Genomic DNA, 20,859 nt, shown 5'->3' on the forward strand with positions numbered 1-20,859 from the left:
TAGGGTTATGATTGTGTAAAGTCAAAGGGAGCTACACTATATTCCACCTTATTATTTTTTTGGCCATTGCGTACAGTGACATTTTCAAAAGTAGGATACAAGAAACACACAACCCGTGTTCGGAACACACAGTTCCTCGAAATAGTGGACAGTTATGCATCAAGTATTACTATATCAATGCATCTTTACAACCACATCTGTAGATCACGTAGCAACAGAAATGCAGGTGGTTTCTAGCCAATTAAACAAATAAATTGTATGCTATTTTATTTTTAAATTTCATATTTATATTGATAGTGCATGAAATGCATTAATTTCGAATAATATTTTCATTCAGTTTGGATAAATTTTAATGCTTGAAGTTTGAACCCCATGGTTATGCTTGTGTAAGGTCTAAGGAGTAGTGGTTCTAATTTAATGGAAAACGAACTCAAGACTGGTGAAAAATGACCAAAACAAGCACAAATGGTTCTAAAAGATAAAATAATCTGTTTCATTTCTAAAACTCAACTTTTTGGGACGAGCAAAGACTCCTTACACGCAGCCAACACACGAATATAGTTAGTTTTCACGATGCATATTAAGGTTTAATTAAACGAAGTAAGTGGAATGTAAACAAGAAAAAGTAGTAGGAGGGTTGAAAAATAGTATGGCACGGTTTTGAAAAGGGGGCATTAATGAGGCGGGCTCTTGTAAAAACGAAAAATTTGAGAAACCTTGCTCGTGAGGAGGACGGGTCGAACCGTCGAAGAGCCTCTCAGTCTCTCGTCCTTCTTTGGCGATGCCCGGTTGAGATGAGAACTCACCGGCGATCCTAGGCAACGCCATTCGTTCCGGCCGCTTCTCCGAACTGTGACCCGATTTTTCTCGTCCTCAAACTCTTGAACTTTTAACCCAGCTCGGAAAGGAGAACAGGGAGTTCGAGGAGGCTTATAGACGTCGGTGATCTGATCAAAACCGGATTGGAGGATCGAACCCCAATTGTTAGGTAGGTTTGTTGATTTTTAGCACTGCATGTTAGTTCTCGGTACAATTCCGTTTTCATGTTTTTGGCTTAGGATTTCCGAGTTTTTCAAGATGTGGTTCTTTGTTTTCGCACGTTTTTCTGCTAAATCTGTGTTGGGTCGTCAAATTTCATGCTGCATTCTCGTTTAGCCTGTTCATATTGCACGAATCTAGCTAGGTTGGTCGGGCATCATAGTGTAATGCATTGATTTGTTTCTTTCTACAGTGTAGCTGCTCGATTTTTGCCTTCTCCACCATGTAGATATCGGATTATAGCTGTTTGCGTGCCAGTTTATGTGTATTAGTGAGTTTTTTTATGTGGAAAGGATCTTTTAGGTAGGAATCGTATGAGCGAGTCACTGGCAGCTCATGAGCTGTCCGGTGAGTTTTTTGACTGCGACCAGCAGCTTTTCCTTTTTGTTTTCTTTATATTGAATGTATTTCCAGCACTCCTTACTGTGTTTGTGTGTATATTAAATTGAATTAGGTGTTTCTTGAGTAGATCTTGTCACTTACCTATTGATTAGATGAGGAGAAATATACACTCAGTACTGAAAAAGGAAACCAGATCTTCTATCTCCACAATCTATCTTGATCCAATACTCCTACAAATCGATATTGGTAAACCCTTAGAAAACCTGAGAATTATCTAAATCAAACTTTCCCCTTTCTGATGGAGGTTCACAGACCAGTTTAGACCAATGAGAGAAGAGTGCATTCCCTTTCCGATGGAGGTTTCCGAAGCAATTTTGACCAAGGAGAGAAGAGCACGTCTCCGCCAAGGAGAGATGAAATATTTCGGTCAAGGAGAGACTATCGTTCCCTTGCGTAAAATCATGCCTAACACGATAGAGTATTTGTGAAAATTGATAGACGATTATGGACTCTGGGCTGAGGGCATTTAAGGAGCTAATCAAAATGTTATGAAAACTAGAAACGGGTATTTGTGAAGTTGCTTAATATTGAAATAAATAAGAAATCAAGAATATTTGATCAATAAAAGTAGCAAGTGCAAAAATCAGCCAGGGGCATGTAGGCTATCACTGGCTTCTTTCCACCTTGTTGTTGCTCCGACAATCTCGATAGTTCAGAAGCTAGGGGACATTCATCTTTCTCTCTATTGTCTGCTAGTATTTGGAGGTAGGGCTTTACCTTTTGTTGGTCCTGATAGATTCGACTTTCCCGTTGTATGTTCTATTGTTTGAACTTGCAGTGTTTTCATGAATTCTTCTTTGGCAAGGATTTCCTCTAATTCTTGAATAGAAATTTGGAGATCCAGATCTCTCTCTCTCTCTCTGATTAAGACTCAATTTCTGTAATGCCAGACACTTCTGAGTAAGCACTGATCATCCATGTGATGATTTGGTTATCACGTTTGGACTAAAGATATTGGCAAATATTGATCCCTAGTCTATAAGGTAACCATACTTATTATATTCCTGTTGTTCTTTGACTTGGGCAGAAGAAAATCCAATTATGACAGTCGTCTAAGCATAACTACCTTTTCACTTTCTTGCTCTACAACTCAATATTACCAATGCGTCCTGGTTTGTGCTATTATCACTTCACGGAGATTGTATTCTTTTGTGCTGCATCTTGAGTCTGCTAGCTGAACCTTGGACTTCTGACTTTGTGTGTTAGCTCTTATATACATCTGGATGGCCCCATTGCTGCTTACACCTTCATTTGATTGGCATCCTTATAATTATTTTACATGTGAAAGATTCTGAGTTTCACCTTTTCCTTATACAGGCATCACTTTAGTTGTTGAAGTTATTTCATAGGGGCGAGAAAGACACCTAGTGCGCAACTATGCCATATCGTTTGCTCCAAATTGGTTGTATGAGAGAGACCTGACCTACATTCCCTGCTTCACTGGTTTGCTAGGCTGACACAACAGTGGAGGTCCACAGTCTCCATCATCCAACAATGGACAAGTCCAGTGCTCTAGAATATATCAACCAAATGTTCCCAACAGGTTTGATGATCCTTTCTAATGTTGAAAATACTTCTTTTGTTATTATCTTAGTTATGTTTGTTTGATTAAGATTTTTATTTTCTGCTATTGTATGAATATGCTATAGTTTTGTAGGACTTAATCTAGAGATAAATATAAATGTCAACCCCATTCAGTATAGTGTTTTTTCACATTAATTATAGTGTTACAAGATGTAAATATTGATTCCATAAGCTTGGATTTGCCTGTTTATTGTGTCCTTGTTGCAATTTTCTTTGCCCACATCTGAAGGCCTTGGTTATCTCTTGATGTTCTGACTACCTATGCAAGTAGGATATGCTAATCCTTCTATTACATGTCATCTACATTGTTATTTGAACATAATGAAAGGTCTAAACCTAATGATTTGCATGTTTTTATTCTTGAAACAAAGCCTAATTTACATTATAAACTTTCTAAAATATGCAATGTTCTTTACAATCCTATAATTCTGGTGAATAGGAAATGCTTGCCTCGTGGAGCTTGTTATCATGGGGAACTTCTTTCCTAACACGTAAGATGACTTTTTACCTTTGTGGGAGCATGTTAACCAAAGCCAACTTCATTCATAGAAAAGGAACTCTGAGATGTGAGGTAACCTATGTATGGTTAATTGCAATAATTGACAGAGCAATATGACAGGTATCATGGTGGGAATTCGGCTGGCAACTATTTTTATGAGCTTGTGATGAAATAGTTTACTATAGCTACAATACAAGTATGTCCAAGTGCCTAAACAATTCAAACACCATCCAAGCAAACACCAGTGCATGTGGCCTGGTTGTAGGTACTGGGTACTCCTACCTGATCACATAAAGAAGATATCAGATAATATGTTTGGCAGCCAGACAAATGCGAAAATAGATTGGGTTCCACATGAAGATCTTGTTTACGAGAAATGTTTATGTGTTGCTCAAATAAGATACTTGAGAATAAGCATTGCCAGCCAGACAGACACGTGAAAATGGACAAATTTCAATGGGAATATCTGGTTTATAAACAGCTCATTATATTACTTCTGGTTGGCGGAGACTCCTAAATGCCTGCATTTCTTGCCTACACTAAAAACATTACTTCTCTTTTCTTAAAATTAAGTAAATTATGCTTGTGTGTGTCCTGTACCTAAACTTGTGTCCAGTCATGTCAACATGACTATATACTACATTGGAGTCCAGAAGATGCGAGGAAAATGAACTCTTAAACTAATTCTGCTCTCTTGCATATGGCAGCATGGTTCATAATGTTTTGTAGACTCTGGTACCTTATTAGGACTAGCTTCTTTGATCACTTCTATGAATAACCACCTTATAGTATCTTGTGGAAATGTTTTTTACATGCTGGAATTCCATAAAGCAGCAACTTTGTAGCATTGATGTTTGCACTAGAGGAAGAACCTGTGATAGAGTTTGAACTTTGAAGCAAATTTGTTTTCTTTTTTCAGCCATCTTGCAATTTCTAGTTTCTACCTTCAAATTTAACAATATTATAAACAAAACAATCAAATGATAAAGTTTAAATTATAAAATTAATACTTAGAAACATATATAGCTTAGCTATAACTATAAGCCTAAAAGGCTAAAACAAACATAATTTTTTTTTTTTTCAAAAGTTTGGAGGGGAGTAGTTGCCCTTGCCAGCCACTGGCTTTGCCCCTATATCTATGTGATCCGTAAGATCCAACCGATGATTGGTCCACTATATTAATCGAGTGGTAGCCATAATTGTGTTTGTAATGTAGTTTCATGTTGGATCATCAAGATGCTTGATGATTACATGAAATGGTATCCAACAAATAAGTTTGCTTTATAAGCTCCAAGATATGTATGACCTATGATGTGAGATCCAAATGTGATACTTAAAAAATGTTAGCAAAAGGTTGTGATCTGTTGGATAGTATATGCCACTGAAACATGATGTAATGCACATACACCCTTAGGGGTTGTTCAATTTTCTGGTTATTTGTCGTACTTTGAAGGCTCAGCCTTCTCTTGTGAATTACTTAGGATCCAGCAGGTCGTGTAAGGAGCGGATTAATGGGCGTAGCTCATATTCCACCAAAGAAGTGTGTTTTTGTACCAGCATATTGTCTACTTTTTGAGTCGCTTTTTGGTTTTATGTAATCTTGTAAAAAAAGGAAAATGTAAATGGGCTAGTGTCTAATTTTTATGGAGGTGTCTGTACATATGTTTTGATTACATAATGGAAATGAATGGCCCAGTTTGTGTTGTGTTTTATGTGATTTGGTTAGTGTCATCAAATCTGTCACATTGACAAAGCTTTGTATGTGCTATGCATTTCAAGAGAAAAAAGGTTTTGAGTGAAAATCTAGGGTGTCTCAAACGTTGTAAAATTAGATTTGGTGTTGCCATTGTTAGTTGAGCCAAGCATGGATCTTCACCTGGTATCAGCACAGCAGTCTCAGATCTAGTTTTAGATTCCTTAAGACTAGATATAGGAATATGTGGCATAAACTGTTTAATTATTTCTATTTTAGCTTTTCTTGTCGTCCTTGAATATCTTTCAACAATAATGAGGATAAAGTATTTTAAGCAATTAGTGTCATGATATGGTACTACATATACTGCCATTATGCTTCTCTCATTGATTTACTCATTTAAGTAGTATACTTTTAACATACAGAGGCTTCATTATCTGGAGTAGAGCCACTCATTCAGAAGCTGCGCTGTGAGATTCATCGCGTGGATGCTGAAATATTGGCGGCTGTTAGGCAACAGGTTTTAACCTTCTTTTGTCATTCATTTCTTCGTTATTTTTTACTAGCACTTTTTATTGTTTTTTTTTTCCATAATTTTTCAGTTCATCTTCTCTTGCATGTCAAAAACATTTACGTACCGACATGATATAGTTTGCCTTATGTTTGTAATTCTAAATACTTCTTAATGTCTTTTTTATGGCTGGGCACACTTTCATTTGCTAATGTTATTGATGAATTATGAAATGATGATTCCTTGAGGAGCTAGCTGTTATATCCTCTCACCCTCAGAATGGATATCAACTTCATGCAATAAAGGACTGCTCTTAGGTTGTGAAGGTTTAACGTTTAAATGAAGCATCTGGAGGCTTGCACGTATCGAGGAAGCTACCATAGTGTCGAATCAAGAAAATTTAACTAGTGGATTTGCAGTTATTAGTAGTGACCTTTTGCATGTGATGGAGGGACCATGGCTACTTGTTTATATGATTGTATGATACTGGGCCATGTGCATCTAGTAAAATTAGGCAATATATCTGGTCCATGCTTTAAGGCACTGATAAATGATAATACACCTCCACTATGTCCTATGAGTGGGGTCTATCATTGCTTTGCTGGTATTTCATTTATTCGATCCATGAAATCTCTATGCAGTTAGACAGTAAAGCAGTTATATGTATAAAAAAATGTTACTAGACCTCCAAAGGAAACTCCCTTCATGCCCTTGACCAAAAACCTTACTAGACAAAATTTTCTATTAAAAGTTCAGAAAGTTGCAAGCTAACAAATTGCAAATTGGAATAAGAGAGATGCCATTCACTTTAATAGTAGCATGGACAAAGAAGTAAAGAAAGGCAATAAGCTAAGATTATCCTCTTTAGACTGACAATCCAAAATTCAAGTTTCAAATAAATAAGTTTAACAAAAGAAGAAAAGAATTTGGGTTTGGCTTCTTGTCTGACAGTTCTTTATGGATTAGATGGTGATTGCTAATGCTGACAGATATATTCTCTGTTTCCACATGAGGAACATTTATTGTAGAAAGGAATTACCGCACAATTTCCAAACGAGGAACATTTCAATCAAAGAAATGACAATTCACAAACAAATGAGAAATCCACTATGAGAAATTTAAATTGGCAGGTGCAACAAATCAGTCCAGTCCCCTCAGCCAGCAGCAGCCTTGCAACTAATCCTCATTGAAAAATGATTTTTTTTTTGGAACTCAACTACAAATAGGGACAAACACACTATTTGGCACTGTTTCCAACTAATTTTCTTTTGAAAATGTTATTAAAGATTCAAAACAGTTTTTAGAATTTTACAGAAACATGCAGATGGAAACATACATGTCAAGTATGTATAAAAGCATTTCTTGATGGCAAAAATATCATGAAAGCGTATAGAAACAGTTTGTTTTTTTTGTTACATTTTTAAAATATTGTGTTGTTTTTCAATAAAAGCAGTTTTTTCTTGTCTGGGGACAATGTTAAGATATATTCAAAATATTGCCAATATTTGTGACAGTGAATAAAGTAGAGGAGATCTGACAGTTTGTATTTTGTAGTCCTGAAAGGAAAAGAAGATAGAAATGCTGCATTTCATAAGAGCAAAGGTGGTTTTCTTTTATGTATATGCGCAAAATAATATTTCTTGTAATGCCACTTGGCAAATTGGTTCTTTACTTGTTTTCTGTTCTTTCACTCCCACGTGGGTAGACATGGTTCATCATATGAGGGTATCTGCTTTTGGGTTTCATCATAATATGCATGGGAGCTTTTAATGGTCTCTTATAAATGTTACATGGGTGCCTTGTGTAATTTTCATAAGCAAGATTCAGACTTATAACAAACTGATGTGAGTAGGAGCATATTTGTGCATTGGAATTACATCAGCTGCTTTTTGATTTTTCTTCTGTACTTTATTTTGTTTACTCATTTAAACAAGAAATCTATTTGCAGAGTAGCTCAGGAACAAAAGCAAAGGAAGACTTGGCTGCTGCAACTCAAGCTGTTAAAGTAATTAGTTGCAAATTTGAGTTTGTGTTTTTTCTGATCAGCCTCCAAAAATATTTGCACATACTTTTGAGTTATTTTTTTGTACTAGGACTTGTTTGTTGGTCCTGTCACGTTACATGCTTTAAGAAGTAAGAACTACTCAAAACTACTCTCATCATTGACACAATTTCCTCACATTTTGTTCCATGTACAGGAACTTATGTACAAGATTGGGGAAATCAAAGGCAAGGCTGAGCAAAGTGAAAAGATGGTACAAGAAATTTGTCGTGACATCAAAAAGCTTGACTTTGCGAAAAAACATATTACAACAACTATTACTGCTCTGCATCGTCTCACTATGTTAGGTTAGGCCTGTTCTCCTGACATACCATGTTAGATCAATATTTAACTGCATATAACCGTACTTTACATAAACACATTGTCTGGAATGCTTGATAGTTCATTTTCTTTGTACACTCTTCGTTCTAAAATTAAACCATGAAGCAGTGGAATTTAGGATAATCATGAACTGGGCATATCACTGCACTACACCTTTGTCAAACATAGCAGATGTTTTACTTATGATGAATGCAGCAGAAATAAATTTTCATTATCTAGTGCTGAAAAAGAATATTTGTTTGCATGGAGGAGCCGATAAAATTTATATTTTGGAGTTTTAAGTTCCTTCTCATTTTGTAAATTTAGTGGACCCTGCAGAACTTTATTCTTATCCCTACTTAACGTAAGGATTATCCTAATCCTCTCTTCCCCTCTTTCTTTTATTCTCTTGTACATCTCTTTTCCTCTTTTCTTCCTTTTTCTTGGTTTCTTATCTTATTCTGGTTGCTGTTTTTCCCCCCTTTTAATCAAGTCATGACATGGTATCAGAGCAGCAATGTTGCCTGGGCCCTGGGCATCTGACACTCACTCTCTTAATTCATTGTATTGCTGAACGTCAGTGGGTCAATCTCCCTCACTGCTGCACTTCAACACCACATCAGACAAGCAGTGCTGGTTATTAGATTCATGTACTTCTGTTTTACACATATCTTATCAACATGTAGATGGTGTAGATCAGATGTGTGTCCAAAACTGGATTGTACTTCCCAGACCTTCACAGATTTGTCATTCATGCAGAATGTTTTGTGTTGCAGTCACGAGGGCAGTCATTAAATTATTAATAAAATAAAGTGTTGGTTCTGAGGAATTTTCTTTTCAGACTGTTGTTAGTTGTTGATTGGTGATACAGTCTGGTCTATGTGTCCGACATAAGGTGAAAAATAATTCAGTATTGGTTGTTGCACTCTTGGTTGTTGGTGCTCCGTGCAGCTTATGAGGCATTGATGTAGAATGAACCAGTGTTCATTCTACATCACTTATCTTTTGTTCTGTTTGGCCCTGGATCTTTTCAGTGCTCTGAATCTCCCTCAATTTAACTCTAAATTACCTGAAATTGGAAATGAATCTCCTTGACATAGGAAACATCATAATCATGGGTTTTAAACGCTAAAAACATAGATGAATGCACACTGTAGATAATAGAAATATGATGCATTTCATGCAATATCATGCTGCACTTTGCTTATAGGCCATCTCAACGTTCTAACTGCAAATCTGCAATCATGTTAAGTTCCATTTTTTCTCATGATTTGGATTTCTCCAATTCTTTTTAGGGATTTTAGATGTGAACAACTGGTTTTGCTGGTAGCTTCTTGGGTTACAAAATAAATATATATCTTCTGGAATAATTTGTTGAAAAGTTTTCTTGCTTTTTTGTTAAATGGATCCTTGATTGTACTTTTGGCATCGTGGTGTAGTTTCAGCTGTGGAACAACTACAAGTGCTGGCTTCCAAGAGGCAGTATAAGGAAGCAGCTGCTCAATTGGAGGTATGATACATAATCTATTAATCTTTTATGAATGAATTTGTTCCTATGTGATATGTTTGTTGTCTAAATGATACTATTTGGCATGATCTCAGTTTTGACTACTTTTTTCTTCCATATGCTTTATTGATAACTTAATGTGATTGGCAAATACATCCTTACCTTTAACTCACAATTTGGCATAGGGAGCTTGAGATTAAAAATTCTTAAATAGAAATGGTTTACTAACAAAACAATAATGCTCTAGAAAGTGAAACAAGTAGTTGCTCAGGTGGTCAAGTAAGTGGTATTTCTTTTTGTTCGGTCAGACTCACCAATGGCTTTTCTGGCTTTTTTGGGATTTTTTACCAAGTCTTTGGAAATTTCAGTGGAATCCTGGATGTTCTCTAGTGCTTCTTTATGATTGCATAAAAAAGTGACAAAAAGTATTTTAGAACGTTAAGAAACAAATAACGTAAATGATGTACTTAAAGAGATGGAAGAAGATTCTGAGATAGGAACACTGCTGGATGATCTTTTGATATTTTGGGAATATTTTTTCTCTCCAGGAATATTTTGAGAATATTGTGCTTTGGATGTGAATATTTGCAGCTGGCTTCCAGAAAATGAGAATATAGTGTTTTTTCTCAAAAGTGATAATGATGACTATTAGATTGATTGTTCTTGTCATGCTTAAAATTTGACATCTCCAGTTTTGTTTGACAGGCTAACTTTTGCATTATTAGCTACAATCTCTGCAATCTTGTTGAACTTTGAGCTGTATTCTTCTTTTGTTTGATGTTCAAGCTGGTGATAGATGTAATTATGCAAAAGGCACAAATGGCATCACTGTTAGAAAACTTGTATAGGGCCTTTGGGGTTCTGATCTTTATGTTATTATTATGAGAAATAAAATGTTATTGTTGGAAACACAAATTGTTCTGAAACTGTTGATACCTTGTAAAGAAACGTTATGGAGGGCTGGCTTAATGTGCAGAAGTGTGGAAGATATTTCATCTGAATGAATGAGGAATGTTGATAAACGTAACTTTCTCAATTGATGGTGCTTCTTAGTGATGGAAAGAGTTAACTGTTCCCACAATTCAGTCTTTTACTTTGCATGCTGATTAATTCGTTATTTTCCATAGTAGTACAATTTAATACGTACTTAAAATCTAGATTTATTTTTTTCACTTTCAGTTTTACTTCAGATTTGTTTCCATTTTTTCAGGCTGCAAACCAGCTGTGCAGTCATTTTGAGGCTTACAGAGATGTGCCAAAAATCACTGAACTGAGAGAAAAGTTCAGAAGCATCAAACAAATACTCAAATCACATATCTTCTCTGATTTCTCTAGGTAAGTCTTGTTTGATAAGTTGTCTTGAACATTCTACGAGATTTGATTCGAGCTACATAATCAATGGTATAAAACCTGTGTTTTTTTACTTCTATTTTTCCAGTGGCTTAATCTCAAAGTTTCTACTCATCTAACATGAAACAGTGAGCAGCCCATCTCATTGATACAAGTCACTGAATATAGTCTGACGTGTGTTGTATGGTGTGAGTTTGCTTCAGGAAAATGAAAGAAAATGATGAAATCATTGTTTTACGTAAGTAATGTTGCATAAATGCAACTTGTACTAATTGCAACTTGTAGCAGAGGTATCTGCACAACGAACTAGATCTTCTCAGAACATTGAGTTTCAGCAATGTGCATATGATAATTCTCTATGTTTCTGTTTGTTGTCCATGCAGTCATCGAGGGAATGACCAAACACGATAAATTTGAAGTTGCTAATTTACTTCATCGTCTAACCCTTCTGTTAAATACTATGACAAAAATGGATGAATATGATAGTTGCTTGTGCAGCATGGAGGAACTTTTGTGCAAAAGTATCGACTATCATAAAAAATTAAAATGTATGAATGTAAAACACAAACACATGCAAACACAAAACATACTGACACACAAAAATATATATATATATATATATATATATATATGCAAATAAAAAGTGAAAATTTTCTCCTCTTACATTTTCATATTTGTTAGCTTACGTCATCTGTTTGTCTTAATGCATGTTTGTGCTCTCACCAGCATTGGTGCTGGGAAACTTACATTGACGTTGACTTCAACCATTCTTGGCTGGATGCTGGCCGGGAATGGCTGGACTGATATGTCATGGTCAGGGTAATGTCAATTTGGCTGTTTTCTTGCTGGCTATCTTGCTGGAAGGGACAGATTGAGATTGCTTGACATGGACAACCTGTGCAAGCATATTTCTTAAGTTGTCATGATTGGGAAATGGCTCAATAAATGCTTTTTTTTATTTTTCTTTTCATTTTTGGTGGGTTTTTTAACGGCTGGTTGATTCTTGGCCACCACCTATTGTAGGGCTGCTCAATGAGTTGAGTAACTCTTGCTCGGATTCATCTCAACTAGTTTAATGACAAGTTGACTTCAAGTTGAAAAACTGAAATTATCTAGCTTGTCCTAGGTAGCCTTGGCTCTAAGAACCTTGAATGTGCATATGCAAAATATGCTTTTAGAGTTGTCACAAGAATTTCTTTTGGTCCTATGGTTGCCTGTTTGGTTTTTTGAAAGGAGGTTTCACGTGCAAAACTCATGCTGTTACATTTTATGCATTCATTTCTACAACTTGGCTAAGCTTGAGCCAAGCAAGACGTGGCTGAGCTTAGCCAGCTAATAGTTTTGAGCTTGACTCAAAGTGACTTGAGCTGATGGGTTTGAGCTCATGCTGAGCCTGCTAGTTGGCTCAGCTCAGCTTGTGAAATTGAACAGTCCTAACATGTCAGAAAATAAGCATTCTGGTGGGTGCCAGAAAACTAGCCGGTTTTTTTTAGTTTCCATTTTTTAGTTTTTTCAGTTTTGGTACTCCAGCCAATTTCTAAGTCGCTGGAAAAAAGGCCATTTTATTGTTGATAGCGGCAAGAAAATGGCTGCTACTTCCCTTTTAGCAAACCCATTTTGTCCTCCAAACATGCCAAAAACAAGGATTATGGACAAATCCTGCTTTGGAGTTGATGTCTATAAATTCTGAAGGTTATGTTTGGCAGGAATGCCACCATCGCAATATGAGGAACCTTATGCTGTCTATGGATACATATGTTGGTTTGCATGGCTCTGCCATTTTGGTCAAATTGAGTCTAATCCAAAATGCAACATGGGTGATGGTACACAGGTCATAATGTAATGATTACAAATTTCAAAATGTAGGTACAGGTGCACAACTAGGTGCATATGTGTCTATAGATAGACATAAACATAAATATAATATTCACATAATAATTCATGCTAAGCAATGTATGTAATCCATACCCAGAGACAAAAAACTCTCCTTTGACCAAGGCAGAAGGTTAAAAAAAAGGTTCGCCTGATCAGATCTGCCGATCCAGATCTGCTATGGATGTATGCAGGGTGTAGTAGTACCTATGCCTGTCTCTAGCCATGTTCACATAGGTAAAACATCCATACTTTTGTAAACATAGTTCATAATCTGATACTTTTGTGTATTTTCTGGTTCCTCGTGATGCTATGTTCAACAAGAATACTTGATTTGGTTACATACGTTTGCTTTATGATACCAATGATTCACTAAATTCATTTGATTTGGTTGTACCTCTAACTCTGCAGTTTAGGGACAGTGAGGCTTAAGGAGGATGGTAGCTTAATCCAGCAGTTAGCTGATGCTTGCTTGGTGGTTGATGCTTTGGAGCCATCAGTAAGGGAAGAGCTAGTCAAAACAGTTTGCCATAAGGAACTAGCAGCATATGAGCAAATTTTTGAAGGCACAGGTTTGATCTTGTTTTTGTTTTGTTTTTCAGAAATTCAAGAGCATACATTTGAGAGAGTGACTTTCTTTCTCACCTATAAGCAGAGCTAGCAAAGCTGGACAAAGTAGAGAGAAGGTATGCATGGATTAAGCGTCAACTGCGTGCTAATGAGGATATCTGGAAGATTTTTCCACAAGCATGGCATGTACAATACTTGCTATGCATACAGTTTTGCAAGGTGACAAGGTAACATTCTATGGTGTGATGCCCAGCAGTGTAGGCTTGTTAGATAATTAACTTTATATTCTGTGTGAAATGCACCTTTTGGTTGCAGCGGCATGAACTAAGGTTTTTGATTAGAAATTTGGGCAAAAATTCAGCAGGTGCAAACTAACTCATCTCCATCTCTTCTTGTTGGTGGATGGGGAGCAACGTTGCTGCTTATGAAACATGGGTACAGCCAAAAAGGGCAAGTACCTGCGTCAACACGGGGCAACATGGGTGTGGATCTAAACTGTAAACACAGCAGCCTTAATTTTTCTTTTGGGTATACTTTAGTATTTTTTGTACCTTTTGTATATGCTTTAGTATTTTTTGTTCAGTAGTATATTTTTATGAATATAACAATGAATTTATGTCTTTATTTAGCTAAAATCTTAAGGATACATATAAATATATATGTATGGCTGTACCCCTATACCTGTGATCTTTGAACTTGGTCCGCACCCGTACCCAAATCAGCACCTGTATCCGAACCTGTACCTGTACCTACGTGACATAGGTTGTTGCTAGGTGCCTTGGTTTCTTCTCTTTGTTAGGCTGGTCATTAGGAAGAACATTAATCATTTGTATCACTAGCAAATCAAGCTCTTATAGTGGCTTGAAATGCTTTATGTTCGTGAATGCGGCAGGGAATCATCATATATAAAATGAAGCATAATCAATGAAATGCTGCATTAGCATCTGATACACAAAAATTCCTTTTATTGGGAGATAGGGGGAGAGAGGGACTAGTTGCTATCATTGCTGCACTACGGTTTTTGTGAATTTCTAGGTTGGTCTAACTAAACATGGTGTGTAACTAGTGGACTGATGAATGTGAGAGATACTGAGGGCAAAATATAATTTAGCGAGTCTGTGTCTGATGTAGGAGTATCCATTTGGACGAAGAATAGGATCCATTTTTTTTTACTTGTTCCATTGTTATTCAATTTGGACTTTTTTAATTTTTCTATCTGGATCCAAGATCCAATTTGCTTAGGTTGCCTTATTCAAGGGCACATTTGCTCTATGTTAGAGTCAGTAAAGTTGATTAAGTAAGACCTAATTTCCTTGTAGTTAATTTCTTGTTTCCTATTTTCTTTATTTCTTTTGACATTCTATTTTCACCTGATTGGTTCTTCCACAGCGATTAGAGCGAGGATCTCTAATCACTGGATCAGTGTATCAATGTGTGGTTAGTTGTTGGCTTTCCTCAAACATGGGTAGCAATGGATAAGGGCGAGGGAGGGGTACGTTTAAAATTCATAATTGTGTCAAGCTGTGTCAACAACGGTGCATCGTGCTTTTTACAAGTATGTAATTCTTGTAAAGGATCTTGCTGTGGGTAAGTTAAACTACTGAAAAATGCTATGCTCCTTGCAGCAAGTGGGCCTGCAGTAGATCATGTATGGGAAAGATTGTGGAGCTATTGTGGCAAGCACTGTGCTTTCCACATGCGGAGTGACTTCTGCAGCAAGTGGCACTGTGCTATAGGACTGAGCCTCTATGTGTAATGTGGAGGTTGCTAAAATGACGTGGCCAGCTCATGCAGAGAAATTGACATGTGGTACAGCTCGTTCTCCCCACTGGAAAATGCCCTGCATAGTGATTCCTTCAAAATGTGGCATAGATTTGGGGTCCACTGAGGAGTTAGCTGACTAATATCATGCTAACTTTTTGTTGGGAGTTGGCTCACCTAGGTTTGGTGGCTCTCGAGACGAGCTAACCTCCCTAGGTTTGGTAGGGCAATGTTGGCATGGGCTGATCTTGTGCCTGTAGTGCGACCTGATTCAGCTCACCTCTCCTAGAGATGGTCTTGTCTCCAAGACCATGCTACTGAAAATCTGTTATAAAATGAATCATCGTCATCCCAAGTCTGACTTTCTTCATGGTCATCCCACTCAACCAGTAGTTGGCATATCACTTTACCCTCTTAGGAAGGGGGAAGGTTCAGTCAGTTAAGCATCAACTCCTTTAGATGGGGTTTAGTAAAATGAGACTTAAGGCAAGACATATGAAGGACCTGGATGGACTTGTACAACCTACAATTTTGTCTTCCCTATCACCTCAAGGATTCTGAAGGGTCGATAAAACCTAGACAGAAGTTTGGAGTGGGGTTGGCTGCATGGTATTTTGTCCTTTCATAATAATTTTCAGCAATGCCTTGAGCCATTTTAAACTCTCTTTGTTTTTTTGTTTTTCATTCATGGTGTTGCTATGAATCTACCCAGAGATATCAGGCCAACAAAACCACAAACACTTGGTGTGCCTAAGACCCAACAAATCAGAGATCTATTGAATGATCTGATTGTAAATAGAGCGCAAAGACAAGCAATAAAATCTCCAAAGAAAGATCGCTGTACACAGGAAACAGTCCTCTCTATATAGAGGATAGTCAAAAGAGTAAAGGGCTCGCTGTTGGCTAGCTCCAGCACCTACCAATGGCTGGCTCAATGCTGCAAAAATAACCTTTTTTTTTAAATCACAGAAAAAGAAAAAAATGTACAAATTACATCAAAAGAACAAAATTGTTACAAAAAACCATATGCACAATATATCTATTAGACTTTGGGAATTTTTTCCCCTAGTGAGGGAAATGGTCTCCCCCTCCTCCAGATGTTGTCAAGCTCCCAATCCATCACTTCCAACGCTCTACAGGCTGCTCTGTAGTCTTTACATGACATAGTGGTTGTTTCAGTCAGATTCACAAATACATACACCTATCTTTGCAAGCCTATTGTGTGGTCTAGTTCCTTGACCATGAATTTGCAAGAGATGTAACTTTACCACCAGCTCCACCAGCTCTTGTTTTGTGACTTAAAGTGTGAACAAACTCCAAAGTACCATCATTGCCACTATACAAGCATTCAAAGTGATTCAAAAGGACCAAATCCGGATGTAGAAACAGACTGGAGCTTGCTGCAACTATTTTTACAATTGCCTTCCCTTTACTTCTGTCAGCCATCATATCTGAAAAATATGATACATGGATGAGGCAGATTGGTGCTGCAGCCTGGCAATGAGGGAGTGGACTGTGTGTGCAGTATATAAAGGAAAACAAGAGGAAGGGGAAGGAGGAGCAGAAGAAAGTAGGAGAAGAAGGAGGAAGAGGAGGAGGAGGATTGAAGACAACATACCTGGTGGCGGGAGGATCCAAGCACCTACACACAGTTGGATTAGGGTCTACAAAACAAGGGTACGGCTAAAAAGCTGTGTGACATGGGTCAACACACATGTGGGTATGGGCGCGGGCCTGGACACTGAAGCATTAATTTTTTTTGAAAAAGTTTTTGGTATATTTTAGTATTTTTTGTACCTTTTGCCTATATTTTAGTACTTTTTTTGTTCAGTGATATATTTTTTATGAATATAAGTAATGAATTTGTGTGTTTATTTAACTAAAATCATATTATTGTACATGTAAATATACATATAAATATATATATATATTGCCGTACCTTTGTACCCGTGATTTTTGAACTTGGTTTGCACCTGCACCTGTACCCATATGGCATAGCTCAGGGTTTTTATAATTTTTTCTTGTTTCAAATTTCCCTTTTATTATCATTTCAAGAAACAGATCCGTTTCCTTTTTACTTTTTGAGCATCTTACTTTTAAAATTCTTTTTTATCACAATAAGAGGTTTATTATAAAAAATTCTCTTTATTTTATTTATATATATATATATATATATATATATATATATATATATATATATATATGAATGTACATAAGTATGTATGTATGTATGTGTGTATGTATAACTGAAAAGATGAACAAGTGCACACCGACAGAGCCACATATAGCAGAGGGTTGTGCATGGGTGCATCTGTTATTGATGGTTGTTTTGCTTTAGTCTCTAATTCAAATGCATATATTTCATCTATATTTGCACATATAAGTCTGTTATATGTCCGTACACACGGACAAACAGACAAATGAACGAACACTTTTTGCATTAGAATAGCACATCTGCAGTTCATACGACATAGCATAAATGAATAAAAATAAGTTGATGAAAATCATGCAGTATGAAAAGCAGCGAGTTAAATATGCTTATCTGATCTATTTTCTTAGCATAATACAAATAATAAAAAGAGGGAAACCTTGAAAATTTATTCATTATGAATGCAATCACTGTTAAACATGATACAGTCACAAGTAGACATATATTTATAGTTACACAATCTGTTTTTCTGAAAATTCTTTCATTAGATTGTATGAATTAAAATCAGCATTTTTTCCTGAAAATCTTGTGCATGTCAGAGTAGCGTACAGGAGAGAGAGAGAGAGAACCAGTGATCTGCCATCACCAATGACTTGCCAGGGTTGAGGACCTTACCTGAGTGCGTCAACAGTGCTGGAGAAGATGCTTGAGAGTTTGTGTATGTGTGGGCTGGTGTGATTTGAAAGGGAAAGAGAGTCAAGCTTGACCCTCTTGTTTTTTCTTTTTAAATTATTTGAAAAGGACAAGACCAGACTTGGTCAACTGAGTGAGTCCTATTTTGGACAAAACAAGCTGTGGTGTGTGGGGTGCACCAGACAAGGAGTTGACTGTGTTTGGTTTGAGACCAAGCCCATACTTATGTCTAGCCATGTCAATGGAAGTACATTGGTTGTCTAGCTGAGTGACATGTCATAGGTTCAAGCCTTCTTAAACTATTATATATGTATGCTTGATGTATTCATTTCTTCTTAACCACAATGTTGATTTGCTTCTCTTGGTCCCTCTTTTTACATTCAGAACACAACTTGTGGAAATTTTTAGCAATCTTAAAGAGAAACCAGATGTTGGTGTCCTGTTGCCTGTAAGTTCTTTTCACATCTTGTGCTCTTTCTATAAATTTAATAGAGGTTGGTTGTGAATTTTAATGCTGGTTGAGTTTAGTGGATTTTACATATTATTTGCTTTATCAACATATAATTACCAAAAATCTAGTATCATGCTAGGGGATGGGAGAGGATCACAGGGAAGGGAAAGGGGATGCTCCCTTTCCCTCTCATCTGCTCAAAGCCTATTTTCCGCAGGGAAGCAAGTGCAAGCCTGACTCCCAAAGGGAAGCGCAAGAACAAAACAAATAGAAGATAAAGTTGCTTGTACAAAAGTACAAATATGATGTGAATATTCCCTCATAATTGACAAATAATATGTGAAACAGCTGCATCAAATTTGTGTTGGATAGTTGATTAGAATTACAAATGATAAGCATTAACTTCATAAAGACGTAGCACTATACAAGAAACATGACTGCCTCTCAGAATGTGGTTGACCCACCCAGGAATTGCTCATGGTATGGATGATCCATAATATAAATTTTTGGACTTCTTAGATCTTCCGCAGGCAAACTATTTAATGTAAATTAAGATGACATGGGTAGCATGACAGCTAAATTGACAGACAAATCTAAAGTAGACATTTTTTATCAGGTCATGGAGGGAGTAAATTGAAATATTTCTTCTACATGCCCATGTGAAATTGCAGAAAATATCATGTTTAATTTTTCTGAAATTATACTTGGTCGAACACTTTGTCTGGGCTTACGAAATGAAGATCAGATTGAAGTTTGCATGATGTAATTAAGAATAGCAGCGATGTTACTTGGAACCGTCATCATAACTTTCATTCTTAACCATTGTCATAATTTCATTCTCGAGTATTTATTGGCAGGGTTTTCCTCAGGTATTTGAATGGAAAGCTGCTTTTCCTGGGAAAATATGCAAAATCTTTGTAATTCAAAAAATGTAAAAGTACAAAAATAATAATAAGTTGTGTAATTACTAAAATAATAATAAATTATGTAATTACAAAAAATAATAATAAATTATGTAATTCTGAGTTCCATACTCATTTTCCTATGCAAATCTTGACAAAGATTTAAGATGAGTTTTCAAATTTCAAAAGAAGCAAAAAGAATGGAAAACAATTAAGTTTCAAAATTTTAAAAGAAACAAAAGAGAATGGAAAGCATGCACTTAAAATAAGTATAAAATTTAGTTTGTGGTAGAAAGGGTAAATACTATATTTTTTAGGACTATTTTTATATATTGTTGTATTCTCCTGATAAAATGTGTCTCCTTGTTTCGGCAATAACATTGCACAATATTTTTGAAATACACATATTTGTGGTAATCATTAGGAAATTTGGAAATATATGCCAGTGTAGACCATGTGTAGGCAATTGGTAATTGTTGACCAATGCCTGAAAAGAGGGACACTTTTATTAGGTCAAAAAGCAAAAAACGGGAGACTTGCTACAGCAATATTTTGGTTCAAACTTCAAACTAATCTGTTGTTATGAGACCTTCCTTTCTCTACCCTTCTTTTCTATCCTTCTATTCATACCGTCAGCTATCATCTCAAACCATGTGATCCGCTCACCTGAAAATATTGTCATTACTTGCCCAAGTTCGGCTGGATTAGGAACCAAGTCAAAATTTAGGTGGCTTTTGCAAAGCCAAATTTGGTCTAGTCAATCAAGTAGCAACCTAGCCATCTGAGTCTCGTAATTAACTTGGCCAATTCAATCAATTTATATTCGACGTCACAAGGATATTGTTGAGGATTCAGGAACAAAACTACGTTTCATCAAGTCCCTAATGCAATTTCTGTTGTAAGGGGATGTGGACTGTTCCAGAAGTGTATTATCCCGTGATGTAGTGTACATTATTTTTTCAAAAATTATGTAATAGTATAATTTATAACTTTTTTGTATATAAACCACTATGTATAACCGTACAGTGCAATTAGAAGTTTACTATCCTTTTACCAGTGTTTCAGTATAATTTACGTACATTTATTTGTTAATTTTTTAATGTTATGTGTGTCTGTGTTTCATCCAAGTTATTGAGATGACTTACGCCCTGTATCACATGGGTGCAGTGCACATGCAGATGCAAATGTGTCTTGAGTGTTGGGTAGTTAAGAGTTTTGGGTGGCATGTATCTTAAGGATGAAAAATAGGGCAGAAAAAGAGGCAAGAAAGCTTTAGGCAAGAGCACCAAGACTCAACAAAGGATGGGTCCAAACTCCAAAGAACTTAAAGATGAAACAGAATTGTATAGAGGAGAAATTACAAAAAGAAGTAAATAGAGAGAGTGCAGCGGCCCTCTAGCTGCAAAGACCAGCAAGAGCAAGTCAACAGCTAGCCAGCTGCTGCCTTTCACAGCAGAACAAGAAGCAAAAGGAGAAGGAAAAATACAGAAATAGACAAGAATAGAATTATATATA

General features: G+C 36.4%; 1 protein-coding gene across 2 annotated transcripts in view; it reads left to right on the top strand.

Moving 5' to 3' along the window:
* The first annotated feature begins 716 nt into the window (after positions 1-716).
* The window catches only part of LOC116250238 (vacuolar protein sorting-associated protein 53 A), a 32,911-nt gene continuing 12,768 nt past the window's right edge, over positions 717-20,859 (top strand). The window contains exons 1-11 of one of the 2 annotated variants that reach the window (XM_031623791.2): positions 717-988; positions 2,331-2,423; positions 2,758-2,983; positions 5,642-5,736; positions 7,676-7,732; positions 7,926-8,076; positions 9,529-9,599; positions 10,807-10,931; positions 13,230-13,390; positions 13,474-13,615; positions 18,376-18,439. In XM_031623791.2, coding sequence (XP_031479651.1) covers positions 2,935-2,983; positions 5,642-5,736; positions 7,676-7,732; positions 7,926-8,076; positions 9,529-9,599; positions 10,807-10,931; positions 13,230-13,390; positions 13,474-13,615; positions 18,376-18,439 — 915 coding nt within the window. In that variant the 5' untranslated portion in view covers positions 717-988; positions 2,331-2,423; positions 2,758-2,934. The remainder of the gene's footprint in view (positions 989-2,330; positions 2,424-2,757; positions 2,984-5,641; positions 5,737-7,675; positions 7,733-7,925; positions 8,077-9,528; positions 9,600-10,806; positions 10,932-13,229; positions 13,391-13,473; positions 13,616-18,375; positions 18,440-20,859) is intronic. The other variant, XM_031623789.2, reaches the window with a different exon arrangement.

Source organism: Nymphaea colorata, chromosome 3 (genome assembly GCF_008831285.2).
Source record: "Nymphaea colorata isolate Beijing-Zhang1983 chromosome 3, ASM883128v2, whole genome shotgun sequence".
NCBI lineage: Eukaryota > Viridiplantae > Streptophyta > Magnoliopsida > Nymphaeales > Nymphaeaceae > Nymphaea > Nymphaea colorata.